This window comes from Heterocephalus glaber, unplaced genomic scaffold (assembly GCF_053883595.1).
Source record: "Heterocephalus glaber isolate CG9 unplaced genomic scaffold, H.glaber_assembly_v1.0 deba00001532, whole genome shotgun sequence".
Lineage (NCBI taxonomy): Eukaryota > Metazoa > Chordata > Mammalia > Rodentia > Bathyergidae > Heterocephalus > Heterocephalus glaber.
In genome coordinates, this window is record NW_028258330.1 from 31,761,498 (window position 1) to 31,788,046 (window position 26,549).

Below are 26,549 nucleotides of genomic sequence, written 5' to 3' on the forward strand. Positions count from 1 at the left end.
GTTAGTAAAGATACGTAGGCGTTTTAGGGGCTTGAGTTTGGATGTGTGAGTTTCTCATAAAGCAGCTTGATTTTATTTTTCTTTAGTATTGTGGATTGAACCCTGGGGCTTGCACATGTTAGGCAAGTGCTTTACCACTGGTCTACATCAGCAATCCTTTTTTAATTTTTATTTTGAGATACGATCTCACTGAGTTGTCTAAGTAGGCCTCAACCTTTCAATCCTCCTGTCTCAGTCTCCTGAGTAGCTGGGATTACAGGTGTCCAACAGTGTGCTTGGCCATAAATTGTTTTAAGGCAGATGAGCTTTAGGAATTCATTGGTTATAGATAGTAGTAACATCAGGAAAAAAATTTAACACAAAAGTGGTTACTGTGGAATTGTTTGTGTTATAATCTCTGTGAGTACCCAAAGTGTGTTATGTTAACCAGCAGTGAGTCTGCTCTTTGCTTTCCCTGGAATTCATCTATAATTATGCTGCCAAGTGATGCTTTTAGTGAAATTATGCTATCTTCGAGTGAACAAGGCAATGTTCATAAGAAAAACATTTTCACTTACAACCCTGAAGAATTTTCCTTAGGAATTTTTTTTTTTAGTGTTTACTTATATCTAACAGCTAGCATGCTCTTTACTCATTTTGAGTAACCATCCTTAAAGTCCTTTAAGGGGCACTCACTTGGACATAAGATGAAATATAAGCTCTGAACCACAGCTCCTTTCAGTCTGGTCCCTACACCTTGTGTTTCACTTTGGCTTGTTCCTCTTGAGCTCATCTTGTTTCAACCATACTACGGGCCTCCCTTTTCTTTCTTTCTTTCTTTCTTTCTTTCTTTCTTTCTTTCTTTCTTTCTTTCTTTCTCTCTCTCTCTCTCTCTCTCTCTCTCTCTCTCTCTCTCTCTCTCTCTCTCTCTCTCTCCTCTCTCTCTCTCTATTTTTTTCATACCAAATTTTTTTCTGTGCTTCACAGCTTTATGTAGCTTTTCCTTCTGTCTGGAACATACATGTTCCTCCTCCCTTCTCCTGGCTTCTAACTTTACTTAAAAATCTCAGTTTACTGCACGGCCCTCGCGCCATGGTGGGTGAGCGCACAGCTACCGCACTGTCGGGCTTCGTGCTGGGCGCGCTCCATCTACCACCTCAACACCGACGCTGACACGGAAGGGTTTCTCCTCGGGGAAATGAAAGGCAAAGCGAAAAACAGCATTACCGACTCCCAGATGGACGATGTGGAAGTTCTTTATACAATTGACGTTCAGAAATATAGTTCCTGCTACCAGCTTTTTAGCTTTTATAACTCTTCAGGTGAGGTGGATAAGCATGCACTGAAGAAAATATTTTCAAGGGTGGAAAAGAATGTGGTAGGGTACAAGTTCTGTCGTCACACAGTTCAGATCATGACATTTAGAGAGAGGCTGCTTCACAGATACTTACAGAAGCACCTTTCAAACCAGGAACTTGTGTTTCTCTTGTTAACATGAAGCATAGTGACCGAAAGCTGTTCCACTCATCGGCTGGAACATGCCTTATACAAACCTCAGAAAGGGTAAGTGTTCCCAGGCACTACTGTATCTAGCACTTTCATAGTGCTTTTTGCAGCTTATCAAGTGTTTTTATACAGTATTGCATTAGATTCTCCCAGTAATTCTTTGAGGTAGGTCTTACCATCTGTTAATTTTAAATAAAACATGAAGCCAGACAAGGAAGCTTGAAGCCCAGTGTGGAGTGGACTTGTATCCGGGTCTTGTGATACGCTTTTATTTACTGCCTGTTTTCAGTACTGGAGTTCATTGAACCCAAGGCCTTCACGCTGAGCTACATCCTCAGCACTTTATTTTTTGAGATAGGGTCTCACAGAGTTGCTAAGTTGCCCAGGCTGGCTGCATACTCATGGTCATCCTGCCTTAGCCTCCCAAGTAGCTGGGATTACAGGTGTGCAACAATTCGACTGGTCCAATGAAGATTCATACTTGTGACAGTGCTCAAGAAGCTTCAGATTTTGGGTTTCAAATTCTTGGACTAGGGATGGTCAGCTGTTTTGCTGTTTTTTATTTTTGTGGGGAGTGATGCTGGGGATCAAACTCAAGGCTGCCTGTGTGCTAGGCCACCCCACTCTCAAATGGGAGTCTCACTGTGTGCCCATGCTGGCCTTAAACATGAAGTTGTCATGCCTCAGCCTCCCAGGTAGCTGTACTGTCTTAATTGTACATATACTTGATTAGTTAATTAAAGTATTTTTTCACATAATTTTCTACCATGCACATTTCACAACTTTAAAAAGCAAGTTGCTTCATGTCAGTAAATTTTACCTTGTAAGTGGTAAGGAATTTTTTTAAATCTTGGGGGTATCTATTCTGTTAGATGCTGTTCTTTCTCTTAATTTAAAAAGTTAGGCTTGCTTACACATTTGACTTCATCAGACTTTTTCATAGGATCCCTTTAGTAGTGGCCAACCTGGGCATGTCTGAGCTGCTGGGTTATAAAACTACATCATGCTCCTGTATATCCACGGGCTTTAGCAGAGCAGTAAAACCACACAGCTCTGAATTTTTTAAAGAAGATGGATCTTTAAAGGAGATACGTAAGATAAATGAAATGTATGCTTCTCCACAAGAATTAAAGGATATATGCGATAAAGTGGAAGGAAGTGAATGAGAAGTAGAGAAGCTAATAAAGGATGTAAACAGGTTAAAACAAGAAATTTTAAAAAGGCAGCAAGTACAGATTGAAGCAGCACGAGAGAAGAATGTCCAAAAAGACCCTCAGGAGAACATTTTTCTTTGTCAAGCTTTACGGACCTTTTTTCCAGATTGTGAATTTCTCCATTCTTGTGTTGTCTCTTTGAAAATCAGACCGATTTGTGAAAGCAGATGTAATGTCATGCACAATCTCGAGGTGGCTGACAAGCTGACCTTGATGGTAGAGTACGCTCATTCCCCAGAAGCCAGTCCGGCTAGCACACCGCAGGTGACTAAGCTCAAAGCTGTAGGCCCAGATGATGGATGGCAGGTGAAGAAGATGAGGGTGTCGGAGCCAGGAAACAAAGTACCTGAGACAGGTACCGAGAGCAGTAACCAAGAAAAAGCGTCTGCAACAAGCAGCCCAGAAACAGACGATGAGCTGGAAAGAATGCAGGGATCCGGTGAATATCCAGGATCTCCCACATTTTAATCCTTGTAACTCAAAATGAAAGTTTTGATTTTGCGGAAGGGTTAAAGCCAGATGTTTCTATTGTTTTACTGTGTGTAGCTGCTCGCTGTGATCCACAGAAAAGTTCACTCATTTTGACTTTATTCAGCTGTTCATGGTAATGCCTGGATGAGGTGTTTTGTTTTTACTGTTTCCCTGTATATAATAATACATAAATAAGTTCTTCTGCACTTACTTTATAAAGTAAAAAAAAATCTCAGTTTAGTTCAAATACTTTTTAAAAGATTTTATTTAGTACTGGTAGGTTTAAGAAAAAAATAATATATTCTTTTTCACATATTTTATTTCTTCTAAAAAGTTGTTAGGAAGTAATTGAAGAAAATATGTCAGAAATTTATAGGTGTCTTAAGCTTGCACTCTCCTAAGAAAGGGAAAGGATTGCATGAGATCTTAGTTCTTGTGCTCTTTGAGGTTATTTCCTGTTGTGGGCAAAATGAGTTCACAAGTACAAAGTGGATAGCTTGGAATAGCAGCAGTAAAGATAGTGATAGTAAAAACTTAAGGTTGTAATTTATCATTGTAGTAAGAATAATGTTAATATCCACAATTAAATGTAATGTTTGCTTCCTTTTTGCCAGACAGTATTCTAAATGCTTTGTGTAGGCATCATTTCATTTAATCTTTACAACAACCATAAGAGGGGAATATCCCTACAATTATCCCCATTTGGCAAATGCAGAAACTGAGGTATAGAGAGGTTGGATCGGTTTCCTGAAGGTCACATGGCTACTAATTGGTAAAGCCCGGAAATGATCCCATATAGTCTTGATTCCAGAGCCAACACACTAACTCCCATGTTATTCTCTGTCCTAAGGGTAATCCTTTAACTCATACTGCGAAAGAAGAAAGGTCCCTAGTGAAATCATATTAGAATATTAATGATTTAGATAAGCCATAGATAATCAGGTCCTGAATTTAGAAAATCGTAGTTTTTCTGATAAGTAGTCTGTTCTTGGCTGAAATTCAAGTTAGTTATCATAGCCAGTCACTCCACTTTCATGTAATCAGTACAGACTAGTCAAATGAGATATAAAATTTGAGGTCTTTATGTATTATATTGCTTTTATGATTAATATTATTTATGCAAAATAATACCTTTTCTCTGTTTGTTAAACTGTTTGAAAAAATGAATGGTTAACTTCATGTTTTATTCTGTTTAGCGACCTTCCCCCAAAGGGGGAAAAATGCAGGCCAGAGGACTGCAAATTAATACACAGTCTTACTGTGGCAGGGACCCCAGATGGTAGAATCCATCATTAAACTTCATTCACAGGCCATGGTGATTTTTATTTTTTTTTACTATTGTTAGTTTCTGGGAGTTGTTCTGAAGTCTCTGGATGACTGATTATCACAATTTAAGGCTTGAAAACATACAATGTAGCCAGTACTTTCCAGATGGGGACATCTGGATTCCTTTTTAGAAGCTGTTCAGAAAATATCTCAACTGAAAAACATTCACTTTTCCTGTGGAGTATTTCAGCCTAAAGAGTAAATATTATTATTTAGTATTAAAGTGCTCTTTAGTAACTTCTCCCAAATATGCTTAACACATTTATATTCTCCAGGTCTGTTTTAAAATAAATGTGATACTATAGCTTCTCCCTTCTACCTGAAAAATCATTTGCTTATAGACCTGCAGTTCCTTCCCCATCTTGATTGCCATTGCATCATGTAGTCCAAGAATGCTTACTCCAGTCATCCCCCTGAGTCACCTGTTATTTTTCTCATAAACTTAGGCTCTCATCATGGTCAATAGTAGCTATAGGACTTTGATCAATGAGAAACCTGTGTTTCATAGTTTCCTTGGTTATGATCTAAGAGGTCAAACCAAACTGTGTAGGATAAGTATTTTGTTTCAAGAGCACCTTCCATTGCTATGTGAACCTTGTTAAGTAAGACTTAAATTATGTGGAGTTGGTAGAACAAAGTAAAATATTCTTCAAAAGAGTTCAGATTCTATTGAGTGGTGCCTCCACCTGGTGGATATCATATTTTTGTCTGAGCATGTGTCTTGAGATGTAAATCAGTGAATTACAGTTATTTAGGTTTGAGGCTGTTTTTAATGTACCAGTGAGATCTGTGCTTGCTTCGGCAGCACATACACCAATGTGATCACAGGTCAGAAAAGATCTATAAAGAAATTGCACCATAGGAATCAGTATTCATTTTTGGACCTCCCAAATAGCTGCCTGTTATTCATGTCTTTGTGTATAAAAAGCAACAGAGACATAGAAAGTGTTCCCTCCTGAATCAATTGAGATTTTTTTTTTTTTTGAGACAGGGTCTCGCTTTGTAGTTCAAGCTGGCCTTGAACCTTGAGGCTAGTCTGGCCTCAAACTCAGAGAGCAGTCCTCCTGTCTCAGCCTCCCTAGTGCTGGGATTATAAGCATGCACCACGAGGCCTGGCCTGAAGAATGTTTTGACCACTCTCCTGCATAATCATTTGTTGAGGAATTTTAGAAAATACTCCTTTACTGTTCAGTAGCAGTACATTTTTATTTATCTGTCAAGTGAAGGCTTGGACATCTGATCCTCTCCAGTTCTAATACTTTTGGAGGTATGGCCATATTCACTACATTGGTTTTGCCTCTCCAAGAACAGGGGATATCTTTCTATTTTCTGATACCCTCTTTGATCTTTTTCAGAGTACTGAAATTTCAAAGTAAAGATCTTTCACTTCCTTGGTTAGATTGATTCCTAAATATTTCATTTTTCTTGGTGCTGTTTTGAAAGGTGTTGTTTCCCTAATTTGTCTCTTCAGTTCTAATATTTTATGATTACAGTTTTTCTTCCTAATGGCTCCCAAAAACTTATCTCTGGAGCTGATCAGTCCTTTTTTAAGTGCTTTCTCACCATGTTTCTTTGTAGGATGGTAAATTGAAAAAACCCAAGAATAAAGATAAAGATAAAAAAGTTCCTGAGCCAGATAACAAGAAAAAGAAGCCGAAGAAAGAAGAGGAACAGAAGTGGAAATGGTAACATCTCAGCAGTGGGTTAAAATGTCAGCACTTTCATTGCATAAGCTAACCAAAAGATCTGGAGAAAAATTAAAGAATCTCTAGAATAATATCTGAAATAAGTTTTTGAGATCCTAATGAAATTTTTGTCTCTAAACATACTGATTCTCAAAACTATGTTCCACTCATCATCCAGGACAGACTGTAGAAGTAGCCCATGTATAGATGGAAATTTAGCATATGAACAAAATACAGATGCATTTATTTATTTATTTATTTGTTCCATTCAAATAAATTATTTTTTAACTTGTACATAAAAATCTTTTGTTTCCGTGGAGCCATGTGATATTTGATACCTTATACTACATTGTGTTGTCAGGTTAAACATATTTGTCTTCTTAAACATTTGTCTATGGTAAGAACTTTCAGTGTACCTTCTTCTAACTTTGTGAAATGTATAGTTCATTATTGGTATTGCAAATGCATTTAAAATGATAGGTAAGTCATGTTGGAAAAACTGCCTATTTGTTAACAGCAACAGAAATTAGCACAGTAAAACCTGGGTGAATATTTATGTAATTGTGAAATAATAAAGATCTTTTGATCTTTTAAAATTTGATTCATCAAAATTGAAATTTTCTGTATGGGAGAGTTTTGTGTCATGAAATAAACAGTTCATTAAAAAATAGTTAATAAGTATTGCAACCTCACAAGAAATCAAACATGGAAAGAAAAATAAGCGACACATCTTTTTGTTTAATTCTTCTCAGATTGGGAATGATTAATAAGTGCTTGTGAATATGAGAAACAGACATCCTCCTTTTCTCTGGGAGTGAATATTTAGGTAGTTTTTGTGGAGGGCAGTTCAACATGTTCACAACAAAGGCCATAATTCATGTATCTTGCTGCTGGGTGGCTTGAACCACCAGTGGTACCTGTGTGACTGACCCATTAGGCAGCTTTTTATTAATTTTATTAGAGAAAGACCAATAAAAGTGATTAGGTCAGTTTCTACCACCAGTAAGTAGTACAAGCCACCCAATGGGATAGTCATGCATGTACCACTGGTGGTCCAAGCCAGTGGGAACGAGTTGACACTTGAGACAATTACAGGTTACTTTTGTGAAGTGTGTTCAGGTAGAGAACTTTTATTTTCTACTTTAAGAATTTTGAAATAGACATGTATATGCCATCTCATCCTCCCTATCCCCATATTCAGTATTGAACCCAGTATTGTGTTTGCTAAGCAAATGCTTTACCAAAGAACTACATGCCCACCCCTTAATGTTAAATTGAGACAGGGTCTTGCTAAGTTACCTAAGGCTGACCTTGGATTTGTGCTCCTCCTGCTGGAATTATAGGCATGTCTCATCATGCCCAGCGCAACACATTTTTTGTTTTGTTTTGTTTTGGTACTGGGGATCGAACTTGCGCTTGTGCAGCAGGCGACGAAACCACTAAGCTAAATCCCGGGCCCCTGACACATTTTTAATGCTTGTTTTTCATATTGTGTACTACACCAGTAATACATGATATGTATTTACGTTAAAAAAGAAACAAAAGGATGCAAATGTTTCTGAGTTAGAAAAAAAAAAAAGGTCCCCATTACCTCTCTTCTCCATTCCCATTTTTCTTTCCAGTCTCTATTTATAGTTTGGTGTGTGGCTTCCAGACTCGTATATATATTTAATCTGTGACTTTTATCATTTAGGATAGTGATGTTCCCAGCACTTCTTAGGAAGGAGAAAGAGCAGTTCTCAGGGAGGGGTTAGTGGCAGCAGAACAGAAATAGACCACACAGTCATGATGGGCTAATTGTTTTGAAACGAATCAAGTTTTCAGTGATCTCTCCCATAGTTCATAGAGTATAAAAGGTTATGACTTTAAAATCTTTTTTTTCTTTAAATAAAATAAAGTGGTTATGTAAATTGGATGTTACTGTTGGGAGTCCTGAGAATGGTAAGTTAGTAATTCATCAGTCTGTTGCATCTCATTCTGTGGTGATGCTTGGTAAGTGTTTGTTGGATTTCCTCATCATTAGGAGCTTCCTGCTGTCTCCCCTCTTCTTTTGAAATTTTGATTCTTGTTGGGCCCAAGATTCTTCTTGGTCTAGCCTACGTATGTAGAATAAGACATCATTGAAGGGTCTAGTAACCTAATTTTTGCTTTTTGTAGTTGAAATTATTATCAGTGTTGCCACACATCAATTCTGAGAGATCGTGGCTTTGGATTTTTTCTACATTTGTTGTGACTTAATTTATTCATTTTCATTAATTATGTATTTTGTTAGTACATGTTTGCAATATACAAAGATTACATTTATCATAGGGAGTTTGTACATGAACATAATATATCTTAATTCTTTGTCCCTTTTCCCTCCCACCCCTCCCTGGTACTTTCCACCTCTTGATCCCATTTAATAAATGCTGGTGAGGCTGTGGGGAAAAAGGAACCCTTCTGCCTTGTTGGAAGGAATGTAAACTAGTACAACCACTATGGAGATCAGTATGGAAATTCCTCAAAATCTAAAAATAGAAATTCCATTTGACCCAGGTATGCCCTGTTTAGGTATCTTCTGAAAGAGTTAAAGTCATCATATTACAGTGATAACACCCATACCCGTGTTTGTAGCAGCACAATTGATAATAGCTAAATTTTGGAAACCGCCTATATACCTATCAAGAGATGATTGGATAAAGAAAATGTGGTATTTTTACACAATGAAATACTGCTCTTGCCATAAAGAAGGATACTTTTGAAGCATTTATAGGTAAATGAATGCACCCTGAGAACATAATGTTACATGAAATAAATCAGACAGCTTAAATATATATGGTTTCTCTTATATGAAAAACTCAATATAAAGAGCAAAATACAGGTTAGATAATAGGAAGTGGGGAGATCTTTTTCAAAGGGGAAGGGGAACGAGATATAGAGGTCAGAGGGAAGGAAGGGAAAAGGATTTAAAGGAAATGAAATAGAGCTTTTTCAAATGGCTTTAGTTTTTGTTCTTGTTTTGGTTTAAAAGGGAACTGGCTAGTCTTTAAAGATGGTTGATTTGAGTTGAGTACTACTTTTCTGCAGCTTTAAATACATGGCTTTTTTCAAGTCTGGTTGTTCAATTTTATGCATTCCCTCAGGCACAATGCCTAATGACAGGTAAAATGTCTAAGTATTTAGAAATACAGAATAGGAATGAATAGCTTCTTAACCAGTGACTGTAGGCTTCCCATTGTACTCTGAAGTTCTGAATGTTTTCCACCAGTACCTAGTTTGGAATCTTAAATGTAAATACTTTAATTTTTTAGTATTCCTCTTGCTATCCCATTAAACGTTAACAGCTTGGCAGATATGCAGTTCTTTTACCTTTATTAAAATCTGCAGGGCCGGGGATTTAGCTCAGTGGTTCCAGTGCCTGCCTTGCAAGCGCAAGGTCCTGAGTTTGATCCCTGGTACCAAAAAAAAAAATCTGCAGATATGTTCATACCCATCCCACCTCCCCCCAAAATACAACTTAATGATCCACATTTTCTTGTCTTTGGTAGTTGTGGGGATGGCAACATGTTTTGTTGTTGATGCTGCTGTTATATCACATTTCTGCATTGAAACTATGTTGAACATGGTAGCACTATACTTAGATTCATCCAGGAAAATCTCTTTAACCCAACTGATCCTATTTTTAACTGTTAACCATTTTAGCACTACACAGGGTTTCAGTTGAATTAACTACCCTTTTGTGTCTCAGCTGGCGTACTGGAACCTAAATCCAAAATTAATTCTAAGCAGATGATTCTTCAGAAGTAGACTTAGAAACCAAGGTGTTCATTACTGGTACTAGATATGATTCTAAATGGAATTTTTGGGTGTCTTAGCAAAGGGAAAATGTGGTAAGAAGTTAGGAGTAAAATGTAAGGAATTACTGTTAAAAGTCCAGGACTCATAATATCTAAGATAATGGTAGGAAACCTAATGACTTATGGATAACCGATACTCTCATCAAATCAGAAACTGCCCTTAATTTGAGGAATTAGCTTTCAGAATGCTGTAGGTAGTGTATAACCTTTATTTCAGAATGGTAAAAAATTGTAAGAATTTTAGTGTCCTGTGAGGTGCTTGTTAACTCAAGAGAATTTGATTTCCAGAGGTATGATGATTTATTACACCTTTCCAACATTTTTCTCCCTTCTCCTTTTCAAGCAAATTTCATTATAAAATTGATACCTAACTTGAGTTTATAATACGCCATCATAGGCATTTTGTTATCTAGTACATGGTTTTCTTAATTTTGGCAGGGGAGAGGGAAGTGTGAGCACTAATAGGTGGCATAAAAGGCCAACATTGTATGATCTTACTAAGTACTGGTTGTCAGTCCAACAGCATCAGCTTACTGGAGGGTATGTTCTATATTTCTGTTTAAGCTGAGGCTTAGTGTTCAGTGATTCATTGAATCTCCTGATTTGTTTAAATGGTAAAGAAATTACTGTAGGTCTTCAGCATAAACTTTTTGAAACTGGAGGTATTATAAAAACAGGTTGGAGTCTTAATTTAGAAACATTGGAGTTAATGAGAAAAATGGAGCCAAGTCTTGGGATTAGCAGAAACATGGCATTCTGAATCAATTTTCTTCTGTGATCACAACAACCGATATGTTCCTTGCAAGTACTCTTACTGTATATGCATGCATACATGATATATTTTCTGTCATTTGGAGAGTACTAGCAAACTCTGGGTCTGGGTGGGTTCCTTGCACCTAGGCCTAACTTTGTCAGCGACTAATAGGGGGATCTTGCCAACCTGCTATCTGTAAAGTGCTAAGTTGGTTATAGAAGATCTTTAATGTTCCTTCTAGGTCTAAGATGTTAATAAAACATTTTTTAAAAAATTACTTACTTTGGGGCCAGGGATTTAGCTCAGTAGTTCCACCACCTGCCTTGTAAGCACAAGGTCCTGAGTTCGATCCCCAGTAACAAAAAAACCAAAAAATGAAAACAAACAAAAAAATTACTTACTTTTAAGAATTATTTGAATCTCTACTTAAGATAGATAAAATTTACCATCTGTATTACCCTAAATACACAGTTGAGTAGCATTAAGTATATTCATATATTCATTTTGTTGTGCAATCATGACCACCACCAATCCATTTCCAGAACTCCTTTTGCCTTGTAAAACTAAAACTTTGTATTCATTAAATACTCCCAGTTGCCCTCATGTCCCATCCCTTACTACCATTCTACTTTGTGTCTTTATGAACTTGCCTATTCTGCGTACCTCATAAAAGTGGAATCATACAGTATTTGTCCATTTTAGATTGGCTGAATTCACTTAACAAAGTGTTCTCAAGGTTCATCCATGTTGTAGCATGTGTCAGAATTTGTGTCCTTCTTATGGTTAATATTCCATTATATGTCTATACTACATTTTGTTTATCTTAAGGTTGTTTCTCTCTTGACTTACAGGTAGTGCTGCAAATATTTGAATACCTGGCTTCAGTTTTTTGAGGGTTGTTTTGTAGGGTTGGAATTGCTATGGTTATGTGGTAATTCTGTGTTTAACTTTTTGAGAAACTGCCTTACTGCTTTCCATGACTGTACTGCTCCTGCCAGAGTGTGCAAGGTTCCAGTGATGAGTGCTATCTCATTGTGGTTTTGATTCTCATTTCCCTAATGATTAATGGTGTTGAGCAGTTTTTCAGGTTATTGTTCATTTGTAAATCCTCTTAGAGAAGTGTTATTCAGGTTCTTTACCTATTTTTTTTTTAATTTTGTTTGTTTTTTAACATTGGGTTATAGTTGTATCCCTCCCCCTGCTTACTGGAGGTTGAACCCAGGGCCATGTATATATGTTAGGCAAGTTCTGTACCACTGAGCCACGTACATCCCCAACCCTTTTTGAGGATTTTTTGTTTTGAGACAGGGTCTCACTAAGTCAGACTGGCCTTGAACTTGTGATTCTTCTGTCTCAGCCTCCTATTTTGCTTTGGAAGAAGTGGGGTCACATTATGTTGTCCAGGCTGTCTTTGAACTCTTGGACTCAAGCAGTACTCAGTGCTCTGCCTCCCCGTCCCAGGTACCTGAGACTACAGGCATATATAGACTTTGGTTTCATAGTACTCTTGTTATAGCATACATGTAATTTTTATTTGATGTTTAAAATGTTGGACTAGGAATAAATAGAAGTAACTTGCCTTCAAAAAGATTGCATAGAATTTTAGGGCTTGATATTTTAAGTTAAAATATTGAATAAAAAAATCTGTTAAGTCCTAGATATTTTATATATATAAGATAAATCTGATAATTCTTTTTTAAAAAATATGAAGGTGGTGAGAAGGTCTGCCATTCCACAGGAAAAAAGGACTGGAGACCTGTTCATGTGTTGCAATATATAATTTCAAATTAGAGTGTGGTCATTTTGAATATCACTGGTCACTGGGAAATTTCTGATCAAACTGAATATTAGAATGATACTGGGAAATTACCCATTTTGTTAGATATAATAGTATTAAAGCTATATGGGAGAATATGTAGAGAAACTTGGCTGAAATATTTTATGAAGTATCACATCTTCAATTAACTTTGAGATGATTCAGCCCAAATGTAAAATTTAGCAAAATATTAGCAATCGTTTGTGTATAGGTGGTGGGTTCATTATATTATTGATTGTTCTTTGTATGTTTGATCATTTTTTAAATAAAAAATTTTAAAAAAGTTTTTCCAGAGCTGAGCTTTAGATTTCATTTGTCAATGTTTCCTAGATAGTTCTGGATAACCTGTACATATCTTAAACCTAGTGTGCCCCAGTTGAATCATTATTCCCTGTTTTTGGGGGGAGTGGGGTTTCTTTTGTTTGTTTTTTGTTACATTATGCACTTTTTATAGGGTTGTTTTCCCTTGTACTTTCCTGGGACCTCCACTCTCAGGTCTTTTCCTACATATCAACAGCATAAATAATACCTCTGTCATGTATACTATTGTGATATACAATTTCAGCATTGTGGTAAAACTTTCCATTTCTATATCCTTCACTTTTGTTTTTTTTGTGTGTGTTTTTTTGTTTTGTTTTGTTTTCTGTGTCAGGGATCAAACTTAGCACCTTGTGCTTGCCAGGCAGGCGCAGCACCACTGAGCTACATCCCCGGCCCTATACCTTCACTTTTTGCTAAGCTCCTTGAATGATGATCTTTACTACCCAATATCTTTGAACTGAACTGTTAAAGTGGATTTTTTTCCCCCATTCACATGACTATTTTATATCTAACCTTGTGACTGCTGGCTTTTTCAAAATGAAAGACTACTTATTTTGATCTAAGCCTTGAGGAAGTACCAGTCAATTGAGCAGATAATTATTTTGGCATTTAACAAGTGGTGATCTCTATATTAGGCAAGATGATCACTAAATGAGGTTGTGTCTTGTCTTTGAAAGGTGGGAAGAAGAACGGTATCCTGAAGGCATCAAGTGGAAATTCCTAGAACATAAAGGTCCTGTATTTGCTCCGCCATATGAGCCTCTTCCAGACAGTGTCAAGTTTTACTATGATGGTGAGTTGTTCCAAGGTTATCTGATTCCATGAAAACAGTCTGCTTCTATTTAAGGATAGAAAATGAGGAAGAATTCTTAACTCTTAAAGGCCCATTTGCTACTGAAAAAGTATCATGAGAAAAGGATTGGTAATGTCTTATGTACATAATCCAAAAAAGATTCATCTCCTTTACTGTCATAGTTACTTCCCTCATTGCTGGGACAAAATAGCTGATAGCTGAGACAAAGGGAGGAGAGGTTTATTTTTGCCTATGTTACAGTCCATTGTCAGCTGGCTCCAAGGCAGTACAGCATGGCAGAGGTGAATGGTGGAGGAGAGCTGCTCATGCAGTGTCTGGTAGGAAGGAGAGAGAATGAAAGGAGGAGTTGGGGGAGGGAAATACATCATTTCAGGCAGTTCCTCCAGTGACACACCTCCTGCAGCCAGGCTTCACCTCCCAACATAATGTTTAGCTATAAACTCACCAGTGGACCTAATCTACTGATGAGTATCACACCCTCACAACCTGCTCACCTCCCCAAAACCCCACCTCTGAGCACATAAGGCTTCCAAGGGATGTCTAGATACACAAACCATAACAATGGGTCCTGACCCATGGCCCATAGCTAAAATTTCTTACCTGAACTTCATATTTAGGGAACTATTCTGTGTAGTGGAGTTGTTATAAAAGCCTCACTTGAATGGTAGTATTTTATTTTAGTTACGATAATGCAATACAAGCTGCGTATCAATAGAAATAGTACTAATATTTGGCGGAAAATTAGTCTGCCATCAACATCTAGTTAGAATAGGTAGAATCTGTCACTACACAGTGCAACTCTCTGCCTTTGATATAGGTACAGTATGGGCCCGGGATTTAGCTCAGTGTTGCCGCTACCTACCATACAAGCACAGGGTCCCGAGTTTGATCCCTGGTACCAAAAAAAAAAAAAAATGAAGATATAGGTACAGTAAGTCCTTGACTTAACAAAAATTCGAGTTGTGAACTTTCATAGGTGTACTATATAAGACTCTCTTTGTCAGATTACAAATAAATCTGATTTATGAACATACTCCCAGGACAGAACTCATTTGTAAGTTGGGGACTTAAGTATAGTCAAGCCTGATGAGTTGACTTTGAAGAAATGCTCTGTGTGGGTCTCTTAGAACCCTTGAACTTGTCTGTTACAGCTCATTGGTATTTCTGTCTTTAGGTTGAAGGATTTTGAGAGTAGCCTTTGTTCTGCTTTCTTTTGGTATTGTAGTTTGTAGATGGTAATGTTTATCTGATTTTCCTCATTCCAAGAGTTATCCAGAAATGACCAGACCATTGTTCCTCAAACCTTTTTGTGCTTTTAAGATTCACCAGAGTGGATCTGCACTCTGGTTGTGATGTGGGACCGGGTGCTTTTGAACCAAGTGGTCTACTGACCAAATGTTGAGAAATGCTGGGCAGGAAAACTATCAGTATATTAGTGGCAAACACTCAAGAGCTCTGGTGCATCTTTTTGTCCGTACACAGTGGCATCATGGCCATAGATGCTTCCAGGTCTGGCTAGTACATAGATCATGCACCCCAGATTCAAAATCTGGATGCTGGGCCGGGGACTTAGCTCAGTGGTTCTGCCACCTGCCTCGCACCCACAGGGTCCAGAGTTCAATCCCCAGTACCAAAAAAAAAGTCTGAATGCAGCAAATCTAAAAATTTTTGAGCACTAATATCCACACCAAATGAAATTTTGTTTCATGCCCAAAATTATTCAAAGTGCTATGTAAAATTACCTTTATGTTATGTATATAAGGTTTATGTGAAACAGGAATTTCATATTTAGACTTGGGTACCATCATTTAGATCTCATGTATATATACAAATATACAAAAATCTGGGGGAAAAAGACTCCAAATCCTAAACACTTTTGGTTCCAAACATTTTGAATAAGGGATGTGCAACCCATACTGAAGGGCTAGTCTGTCAGTGAGCCAGAGTATCAAACTTGGAAGCCAGAATTTATTTTTTAAAAAGATGTATGTATTGAATGTGCCTGTGTTCAGACACCAAGACCCAGCAGTTGATAGTATTGCTGGCTTAATATCTGATCTTAGGGAGTTTGCAACAAAACAAGACCCTTACAGTATCAGTGGGAAATCCTTACATGGATAAGCAGTTTGACTCATGTTAACCAGAGAGCATAGAACAGAGTTCCTGCAGCTCTCACATTGGGTCATTCTTGGAGATTCCTTAAAGACAAAATCCCTCCTCCAAAAGCCATTGTGAAAGTGTAGGTATTCTGTAACTCTAGTTTGAGCTAAGTAAGAGCTTTACAAAGCTCAACTGGAAAAGCCTCACTTTGTGATTCCAAATGATTGGTGGGAAAGCCAGATCTCCTAGTTTTGGGGCTTCTCTTTTCAAGATAGGAAGCTGAGGCCTGGACCAGGTCACTAGTCACCATGGTTTGATTACACCATTATTGCTTTGTTCTCCATGATAGGAGCGCCAGCTCCAGGGCTATAGCATTTTCTCATTTGATCTTCCCTCTGGGGTTTCTTTGACTGCAGACTCCCACTCTGCAGGAAGTCTGGAGTACTTGACTTAATAGTCCAAAACTGATAAATGTCTTAAGAGCTGCCCATTCTCTGGAGAGAAGTCTCAGATTTCCTTTCAAACCTGCCAGAGAGGTGGGGGCTTGCTGAAACTGAATTGCTGCCTCTGCTAAGGACTTTCAGTTTCAGCTCTGACTCAGCAGTTTCCTTTTCCTGGAGCTCTGCCTTTTCCACAAAGTACTACCATTGCCAGGAACTTTCAAGTCGTCATCCTCCCCCCATCCTGCTGCAGGGAACTATTTCATTTTTTTTGTAGCTCATTTAGAAAAAGGTGAATCACAATTGCTTCCTTTGAGAAAGAATTCAGTATTGGAATTTTTAGTCCAAAAAGTCTCAATTTTTTTTTCTTTCAAACACTATTAATACCTGGTTTATACCAAGCGTGCTGGAGAATAGTTACATTTTCTTGCCATTTATTACAGTTCATTTTCCTTTATATTTGGAAGCATGTTACAGTTTTTACTGGCAACTCTGGTTCAAGCCTGAGTGAGGGGAGTTCTAGAAAAGACCTGGAAGCCTCTAAAACTAGCGTTTCTTCCCCAAGTGTTTTTCTTCCAAACCAGAAGCTTGAGGGCAGTTGAGAAAGGGAATCTGCGCCACCTGTTGACCTTTTTAATTATGACTTCCAAGCTGGTTTTATTTGAGGTTTCAATTTTGTTGGATAATTCCTTACATTTCTTGTTAGGGATGATAACTTTCCTACTATCATGAGATGAAATGACTTATGAGTTTTGTAATAAATGCATTTCTGGTTAAATTTTAGGTTTCTATAATGAATGAATTCTTTTGTTGAATAAAACCTATGTAATAGGCAGTAGAATTATATTTCACCTCATTTAAAATATAGTCAGATACCATTATGGCATGGCTTGGTTCTAGTTCATGGTGTAAAGTAGGATTTTCAAAGGAAGAAAATGGAAATTGACCATAAGAATATGCTTAAAGTAAGTATTCTCTGGAAAGTAGATTAAACTACCAAGTACTATACTTGCCTTTTACTCTTTTAATTAATTAAGGTACATAAGGCCCCATCCAGATTTTCTTTACAAGTTAGCAGCTTTTGTTGTGAAGTATCAGGGCTCCTTTAGAGCTGCTTTCAGAGAAACACTTGCATGCTGCCAGGAACCCCAGCCATCTTGGTGGATGAATCCTGTTATCCTCAGAGGCAGTACTATACTACCTATATATCAGAGCCACGTGTTTCTAGCTAGTGTACAGTTTATGTATGATTCATTAGGTTCAGAGCTGGGCCCATGATGCTGTATTTCTGACTCGTTCCCTTGTGGTTCTGATGCTTTTGCCTGCAGACCACACTGATGTGTAGGAAGGTCTTAGGCTTTTCATATGTGAAATCTGGGCTTCCCTGCTGTGGATTTTTTTTTTATTTCATATTCCACCCACCTAACTTTGAAGAAAAAAGATGCCTATTTCTTTACCCCACAATTCCTTTCTTCCGCTCCCTGCCCTATCCCTTCCTCCCCTTCTTGAACAGAAGCTGCTTAGCTTAGCAGTGGCAGGAGTCCCTCTGAGGATTTGATTTTTAAAAACCATTGAAGAGGTATAAAGGACCCCGCCTGCTGAAAGGAAAAGGAAGAGTGGCTGGGCCTTCCCCAGGTCATCCCTGACCTGAGCAGGCACCTGGGAACAATTAACTGGCATAGTCTCCAAAGAATGACCCAGGTAAATATCTGCTGAAGAGAAGGAGAATTTATTCAAGTAGATATAAATCAGTATGTTGTTTTTGTTGTTGTTGTTGTTGTTGTTGTTATAACTGTGTGTCACCAGACTTTGTATACCTTGGGAAGGTAACCCATTATTAAAGAGGACTCTGGCACTCAGTATTTATACTTAGAACATCAGTACTACATCTTACTTTTTTGAACCACTTTCTCCTCTAGGTAAAGTCATGAAGCTGAGCTCTAAAGCAGAAGAAATAGCTACATTCTTTGCAAAAATGCTTGACCATGAATATACTACTAAGGAAATATTTAGGAAAAATTTCTTTAAAGATTGGAGAAAGGTATTGTGGCTCATATATTAATATCCTAATAGCTTGCAAATATGTTGATCAAATACCAGATATAAACAATAATTTTACAACCAAAATCTCTGATGTAAAATGTACTTTTTATGAATTTTATTATATTAAAAGTTGTTTAAGAGCTAAGGATGTAGCTCAGTGGTTAAGTGCTTAGCTAGCATGGGCAGGGATCTGAGTTCCCAGTTTGGAATAAAAGAGCTACTATATTATATGAAGTTTCTATCCAAAAAGAATGCTTGTATTTCTTTCCTCTCAGCTATTATAAGACTAGGAAGAGGTTCATCAGATTAAGCCTAACAGAACCTCAACTCTCGTTGAACAAACGAAAGTTGTCTCTGTAGGACTGCCTTCTGTCTGGTGTTGTAATGAGAGATGTTAATCTGACATACCATTCTGTCTTGGTTCTTGCTCATTTGCTTTACATAATTTCTGCTTGTGAGATCACATATGCTATATATGCCTAGGTGAGTTTTTAAGAATCTCATTGTCAATTTGAATAATATGGATCTAGGCTAAACTAAAATTTACCTCCTGAGCTACCTCTGAAAATCAGATTTAGTAAGTGTGTGGAGCAGAGGTAATGAATTTATAAAATATTGTTACTTAAATATTTGGTATATATTCAAGTTTCTCAAATTGGTATTCATATCCCTGGGGATTTGTGGCAATTTGCCAAGGAGCCCAAGAGACTATGTAAGAGTGATTTTTGTCAGTGATAAGTCATTTAAAACATTTTTATGTTAAATATATATTTTATTAAAGAACAAAATCACTAAATTTAGATTTACCTCTCCACCACACACCTTTGATTGATAAAAACAATGCTTTGCTATAATTGCAAAGAAACCTGAGGGACTTGTTAGTGTGTTTATAGTCTTCTTTTGTCTCTCCTTTTCTTTTGACTAGGAAATGACTAATGAAGAGAAGAGTACTATCACCAACCTAAGCAAATGTGATTTTACTCAGATGAGCCAGTATTTCAAAGCCCAGTCGGAAGCTCGGAAACAGATGAGCAAGGAAGAAAAATTGGTACTACAGGATTTGTTAAACATCTAGAGAATTACAGAATAGTGATTATTCATTTAATGTTCTTGGTGCTTATGACACAACATTGACTTCAGTAATTTTACATGTTCTATATTAAAGATTTAGGATTTGCTGACTAATAAAGTCTAGATTTCTGAAGGGTTTTTCTTAGACTTAAAATTGTGAATAAGTACTTTCTTTGTTCAGTAGCTCACTGTGAGAACCCTGGTGTTTCACTGACCTAAAAGCCAGTTAGTAATTCCACTAACAGTATTTAAGGATGGGCAGACCTGTTCCACAGTGGCTACTGAATACTAAGAATTTAAGATGGATGAAATTGCACTGGTCGTGACCTCCCTATTCTTTGAATCTTTTTTACCCTGGAATCTAGCCACACTTACCCATCTCCTTCTCCCACTCTTGGCCATCCTCATTGGTTAATAAGCTCATATGTTTTATTCACAGGCTGCCTGTTTTTATAAATAATTTTAATTCGAACACAAACATATTCATTGTGTCTGCTTTTATGCAGCAGTGGCAGATAGGAGTAGTTAAAACAGACTAAATGGCCTTCAATCCTAATAAATTATAGTTAAAAAGTTGTCTATCCCCTGATTTAGAAGAATCCAGGCTAGAATTTATTTAATGCCTTGTAGTCTCAGTACTTTAAAGAACTTCTTAGGTTTTTTGAGACAAGGCTTCGCCATGTGGTCCAGACTGGCCTTGTGACCTTCCTGCCTCAGCCTCCCCAGTGCTGCAGGTACAGGCATGTGGCACCACACCTGCCCAAAAAACTTCTGTGCTTACATAATGTAGGTCATTTAATATTTGCTTTAGGCCAGACTTTTAACTAAGTTATCATAACTGTATCAGACTTTTCAGTCTCAGGTTACTCTTATCCCTTGTTTTTCCACATAAATGAAATTTAGTGTATTATTTACTTCAGGTATGCCTTTAAACTTAAAGACTGCTTTAGAGCTTTGTTCTTAGAATAGTAATCCAGAAATAGAAGCACTTATAAACATTATTTTGATAGAGCCCCTGTCAGAGGCACCAGTGGCCAGGAAGTTCTGAGTTGTTTTCATCCACAAGGGAGCAAGACTTGGTCATTAGATCAGCATGTCAGATGGAGAAGAGGTGACAGGATGAGGATGCTGAAAAGATCTCCCACCCTCTTTCTCGGTATAGCAAAGATCATAAGTATGAAGTGTGTATATCCATGTACCTAGGAAAGAATGCAAGACAGCTTTGTCTGGGCTGAAAAACTCATGTGAAATGCTATTCAGTCAAATGCTCTAGAGCTGTTCTCTTTCAGAAACTGCTCTCCAACTCAGTTTTACACTACTCACAGAAATGGTGTGAAGTTTTAAAGTTATGTTTAGAAATATCCAGATAACATTCATAAGGAAACATCCTTTAATAAATGAAAATCCATTTTGAGTCTGGAGCTGGAGTCATTTCTTCTAGATAGATCTTTTGGGGGATTTTAGTGTATGTAAGTTTGAAAAATCTTCTAGAGGTTCTTTTTCTTTGAATTCATTTTGTGGTGATTGTTAGTCTTCACCTTGACCTGTTCTCCCACAAGAGATAAAAATAGGTAAGTAGAGAACAGCAGTTTCAATCTATTTCGAGTACTTCCTTGCTGTATTCCAGAAAATCAAAGAGGAAAATGAAAAATTACTGAAAGAGTATGGCTTCTGTATTATGGATAACCACAGAGAGAGGATTGCTAACTTCAAGATAGAGCCCCCGGGGCTATTCCGTGGCCGGGGCAACCACCCCAAGATGGGCATGTTGAAGCGGAGGATCCTGCCCGAGGACATAATCATAAACTGCAGCAAGTGAGTATAGCCCTTCCCAGGCGGGTGCAAGGAGTGTTCCTTCCTTCCTGGATGCAGGTGCTGTCTCCCTAGTTAGAGTGGGCTGTCTGGAATGGAGATGTTTAGGAGCAGCATTGTGTTTCCATGGACAGGTCTCCATGTGTTTTTGTAGTGCTGACTAGTGAGGAGAAAATGTGGAAATACATTCTCAGCAGATGGGTCTACTCAGGCTCAAGGAAGTTGAAATTATTTCTCACTTCTCCTTTGTTTCCCTGCCCTCCCATTTGGTTATTTCCACAGAGATGCCAAGGTACCTTCTCCTCCTCCAGGACATAAGTGGAAAGAGGTCAGGCATGACAACAAAGTAACTTGGCTGGTCTCCTGGACAGAGAATATCCAAGGTTCCATTAAATACATCATGTTGAATCCCAGTTCAAGAATTAAGGTAAAGATATATAGCTAAGGGCTGCAGCCAGTAGTGGGGCCAATAATCTTTTTTTTGTTGAAATGTAACATTCTTGCTATCTGACAAATTAAAAATCCTCCCCACTAAAAGAAGGCAGGTACTTTTATGGCTAACATCAAGTATCTTTCCTAAGATGTATTGGGTTTTTTGATTGACTTTGTAATATTATGCATTTATTAATTCACAGACATTTACTGAGATCCCAATATGTGCCAGGTACAGTGTATGTGTGGTACTAGGAAATATGTTGGTAAATAAGACAAATGCAGTTCCTGCCTTCATGGTGCCTGCTTACTGTCCAGGGATCAAAAAGTGATAGTGCGGTAAACATATACTGGTTTCTGCAGCTCTTTCTCTTTTTCATCTTTCTTGGCTCAGAGAAAAAAATGTAATTTCTCTGAATCCAGAAAAAAAAGTTTAAAATGTAAACTCTCGCATACCTCTTTTGGCTTCCTAAGGTCTCTTACGTAAATGGGATGATGTAAGCAAAAGTACACCATGAACTGTTATATACCTATGTGTATTTTTTAAAATTGATAATTACTGAAAGGAGAAGCTGTCTTGGACTCTTGTTAGCCAGCTAACTCCTGCTTTGGAGAGTCCCCCAAACTTCTTTCCTCTAATACACTATGGGAATGTGAACAGCAACCTAAAAGAGCTAAACTTAACAAAAACACAGCCAAGGAATTAGTTCTATATAGCCTGTGACTGTTTTACATTCAGGACACTTGAGACTAAAGATCCTGATCTTGGTTTATAGGGACTTAACATTTGTTGAAATGTGAAAGCCTAGAACTGTGTATAGATCATTCTGTTACCTGAAGTAAATTCATGTGCTGATTATTGTAGTTTTGGCAGTTTTCCTGAGCCATTTTCTTTGTGCCTTTTGAAATTTATTTGTAAACCCTTCTAACTAGGAGAATTTGGGGAGGGGGGTGTCTTATGTATCATTACTTTTTTCTTTTCCTCCTGTCCATTTGTTTATTCTTTTTTGTCTTATAAGGAATGTGTTTAACGTAGCTCAGTGCAGGGTAATACAGCCCCTGATTTATTTTCCTCGAGAATATTTATGTGCCTAAATAGTAATGTTTTACAAAATTTAAGGTTAAATTATATATGTTATTAGTATTATTGTACAGCTTGTCCGTTTCAGTCAGCTTTGGTTGTGAAATTTATTTATTTTTTTTGGCGGTACTGGGGATTGAACTCGAGACCTTGCACTTGCGAGGCAAGCGCTATGCCACTGAGCTAAATTCCCGCCCCCTTGTCATGCACTTTTTAAAAATGTGCCTCGCCTCTTGTCAAGAGACATTTAGGGTTACTCTGCAGTCTCTCTTTGCACTCTTTTTTTTTTTGGTGGTACCAGAAATCAAACTTGGGTCCTTCCGCTTGCGCAGCAGGCGGCAAAACCACTGAGCTAAATCCCCCTCCCTCTGCAGTCTCTCTTTGATAAAAACAATGCTGGAATTAAATGTTTTCCTTGTGTATTTGGGTAAAAATAATCCCTTCTTGATTCTTTACTTGATATTTCTAAATCGTTCTGAAATACTTCCAACAACAATGTGTATAAAACCTTTTCTTTTTCCTTTTCCATATCCTTGCTAACATTTCTAAAATTTGGTCTTTTATATTTGAGTCTTTGATCCACTAGAATATATTTTGTGTGTGTGATATAAAGTTGTGATTTAATATATTTTTATAAATTAATAACCAGTTACCCTACAACTATTTAATTATATTATCCCTTGTCATGCATCAGATTCGTATATTTGTCAGGCATTTCTGGGTTCTCTGTTTAATTTGTCTCACTATGTTAACTACTGTAGCTGTATAAAGTCTTTTCACTTTTGAGTAGGACCAGTGTCTTTCATCTCATTGTTCAAAATTGTCATCTCTGTGTTTGACTCTCTGCTGTTTCATATTAATTTTGTTTACTTATTTATGTTTTTGTGGGGGAGGGTATTGAAGTCAAACATAGGGCCTAGCCATGCTAGGCAGATGCTCAAACTGCTAAGCTATACCTCTGGCCTTCATTAATTTTAAGTTAAATTTATCAGATTCAAATGAAAACTGTTGGAATGTTTATATAAAAATTGAATTAAATTTAGATTAATAGGAAAAAGATACTGAAAGTGGTACTGAGTCTTCAATCCATGAACATCTTATACTTCTCCATTGGCTGTATCCTCCAAATGTGATTTTGTTTTTTAACAGAGGTTGTATACATTTTTAAAAATTATTTTTAGAGACCCCCCCCCCCCCCGCTACTAGGCGTTGAATCCAGGACCTTTACGCAGAACTACATCCCCAGCCCCTTTTTTGTTTATTTTATTTTGAAATAGGGTCTTACGAAGTTAACCAGACGAAGTTCTAACTTGCAGTCATCCTGCTTCGGCCTCCCACAGTGAGCTCCCCCCCACCCCACCCCCGTTTTTATTGTTAATGTGCATGAGTGTTTTTTCTGTTACATTTCTGTTGCTTACCACCAGAGTAGTAATGCACTTAACTTTTCACTGTTGCAAAAGTTGATCAGGGTTGCTGAATTTTTATTAGCTCTAAAAGTGAGTACTTTTGGGATTCTGTGTAAACGGTTAAATTACTCATAAATAAAAAGTTTTAATTTTTCATTTCCAGTTCTTACACTTTGTATTTCTTTTGCCCAAGTTTTACTTTTTTGAAAATTTTATTTATTTATTTATTTATTTATTTATTTATTTATTTATTTATTTATATTTAATTTTGGTACCAGAGATCGAACTCGGGTCCTTGTGCTTGCAAGGCAAGTGGCAGAACCACTGAGCTAAATCCCTGGCCCCCAAGTTTTACTTTTTATTTTAAACACAACCATCCATAAAATCCAGCCCCCTCCCCACTCAACAGTTGTTACAGTCACATATTTCATTAATTTTTATGAAATCAGTGTTTAGTATATCTCATACCTTTTGGGTATTCTTTTCTTATTGAAATATCCTCTTTAATGTTTCTTTAGTGAACATCAGCAGTGGCAAATACTTAGCTTTCCCCATCTGAATATTTATTTTCATCCTAACTCATAGTCTATCTTTTTCCCAATAAAGAACATATCTTTACCATTTTTTGGTATGTGTTTGAGAGCTACAGTAACATGCACTATAGGTGCTGAACACATTCATATTTTTTTGTACATGCTCATCCTAGTTGTTCTACTTTTCCTCCCATGGTATATATTATATAGGCACTGGATGTGTGTTTCTGTTTTCTCTCCCACCTTGTACCTCAATGCCCATAGAATCTAAAAAAGCATTAGGAAAAACACTGCCTTCTGGAATCTATAATTTTAGCCAAGGAAACCCAGATCCCAGATAAGCTAGGAGCATACAAAAGAGCGTAAAAGTAAGATTCTCTAAACTAGCCTTCACTTTGAGTAGAATTTATTATCATGATTTTTCTTTTAAATGAAGTACAGCAAACCTGAGGAACAACATTATATTTATCCTTACTAAGACATTCTCAGTATCAGATATACACATCTGCCCCTTTTCCTATTAAGAACTTCTGTTAGATTTTAAAAATATTATGTGCCTACAGCTTTTTAAAGGTAGCCACCTGAGGATTAAATATCATTACAAAACTCTGATTTTCATTTTATTACAGAAAGAAAATAAAACATACTGTAGTCTTCCCTTTTCTGCAGTTAGTTTGCCACCATTTCAGTCACCTATGGTCAACCATGCTCTGAAAATATTAAGTGAAAATTTTCAGAAATAAAAGATTGATCCATTTTAAATGACACGTCATTCTGAGTAGCATTATGAACTCTCTTCCATCCCACTCTCTCCTGCCTGAGACACAAATCACTTCGTTCAGTGTATCTGTGCTTTATACACTATCCTCCCTTAGTCACTCAGCATTGGTATCACTTTGGCTATCAGATTGACTACTGCAGTTATCATAGTGTTTGTCTTCACGTAACCCTTAAATTATTTAATAATGGCCTCAAAATGTACCGATGCTGACAATTTTATTATAAATTGTTCGGCTTTATTGTTAATTTCTTACTGAGCAAAGTTTATAAATCAGACATTGTCATGGGCACATTTGTATAGCCAAAACAATAAATACAAGGTTCAATACTACCTGCAGTTTCAGATGCCCATTAGGGCTCATGCAGCCTCCCTCCTCCTTCCACATACATGCACATAAGAGAGATCTATTGTGTACTTTAAAAAAATACTATAATATTCTGAATCTGGCTTCTTAGTATAAGATGGATGTGGTAGTACACACCCCAGGGCTCTAGAATGCTGAGACAGGAGGATTGCAAGTTCAAGCCCAACCTGGGCAATAGCAGCTAGAAACCCTATGTCAAAAAAATAAGGGTTAAAAAAAAGTAGCTCAGCATGAAGGCCTTGAGTTCAGTCTCCAGTATAGCAAAAAGTCTTAAATCAGTTTATTGAAGATGATTATAGACTTTATGAAAGTTAAAACATTTAAAAGTTTCTAGATGTTATAGTACAATATCTTTATGACCCTACATGGTATTTCTTCAAACTCAGAAAGCCCTAACGGTAAAACAAACAATTGATAAAATGGGCTTTATTCAAATTAAAAGTATATATTCAACAAAGGACACTAACAGGAAGATAAATAAGACATAGACTGGGAGGAAATAGTTGCAACATGTATAAACATGAAAATATTTGCAAAAATGAATTCTTGTAACTCTAGTACAAAATACATCCTCATTAAAAAAAGGAAAAGACTCAGAACAAATACTTTACAAGATACTGTATAAGAATGGCCAGTACTCGCTTCTGCAGCACATACACTAAAAAAAGAATGGCCAATAAGTTAGCATATGAAGGAGTGTTCAACTTTATTAGTTATTAGTGGCATGAAGATGTAAACCATGATGAGATAGTAATTCCAGTTCT

The 26,549-nt window shown here is 37.1% G+C and overlaps 1 protein-coding gene and 1 pseudogene across 1 annotated transcript in view; both read left to right on the plus strand.

Moving 5' to 3' along the window:
- Top1 (DNA topoisomerase I) overlaps window positions 1-26,549 on the plus strand; it is an 88,714-nt gene that overhangs the window by 48,807 nt on the left and 13,358 nt on the right. Inside the window, exons 9-14 of the mRNA XM_004874029.4 lie at window positions 6,075-6,181; window positions 13,586-13,701; window positions 18,182-18,303; window positions 19,231-19,353; window positions 21,004-21,191; window positions 21,471-21,615. Of these exons, the coding sequence (XP_004874086.2) occupies window positions 6,075-6,181; window positions 13,586-13,701; window positions 18,182-18,303; window positions 19,231-19,353; window positions 21,004-21,191; window positions 21,471-21,615 (801 nt within the window). The remainder of the gene's footprint in view (window positions 1-6,074; window positions 6,182-13,585; window positions 13,702-18,181; window positions 18,304-19,230; window positions 19,354-21,003; window positions 21,192-21,470; window positions 21,616-26,549) is intronic.
- On the plus strand, window positions 7-6,068 carry LOC101704840 (BRCA1-A complex subunit Abraxas 1-like; annotated as a pseudogene).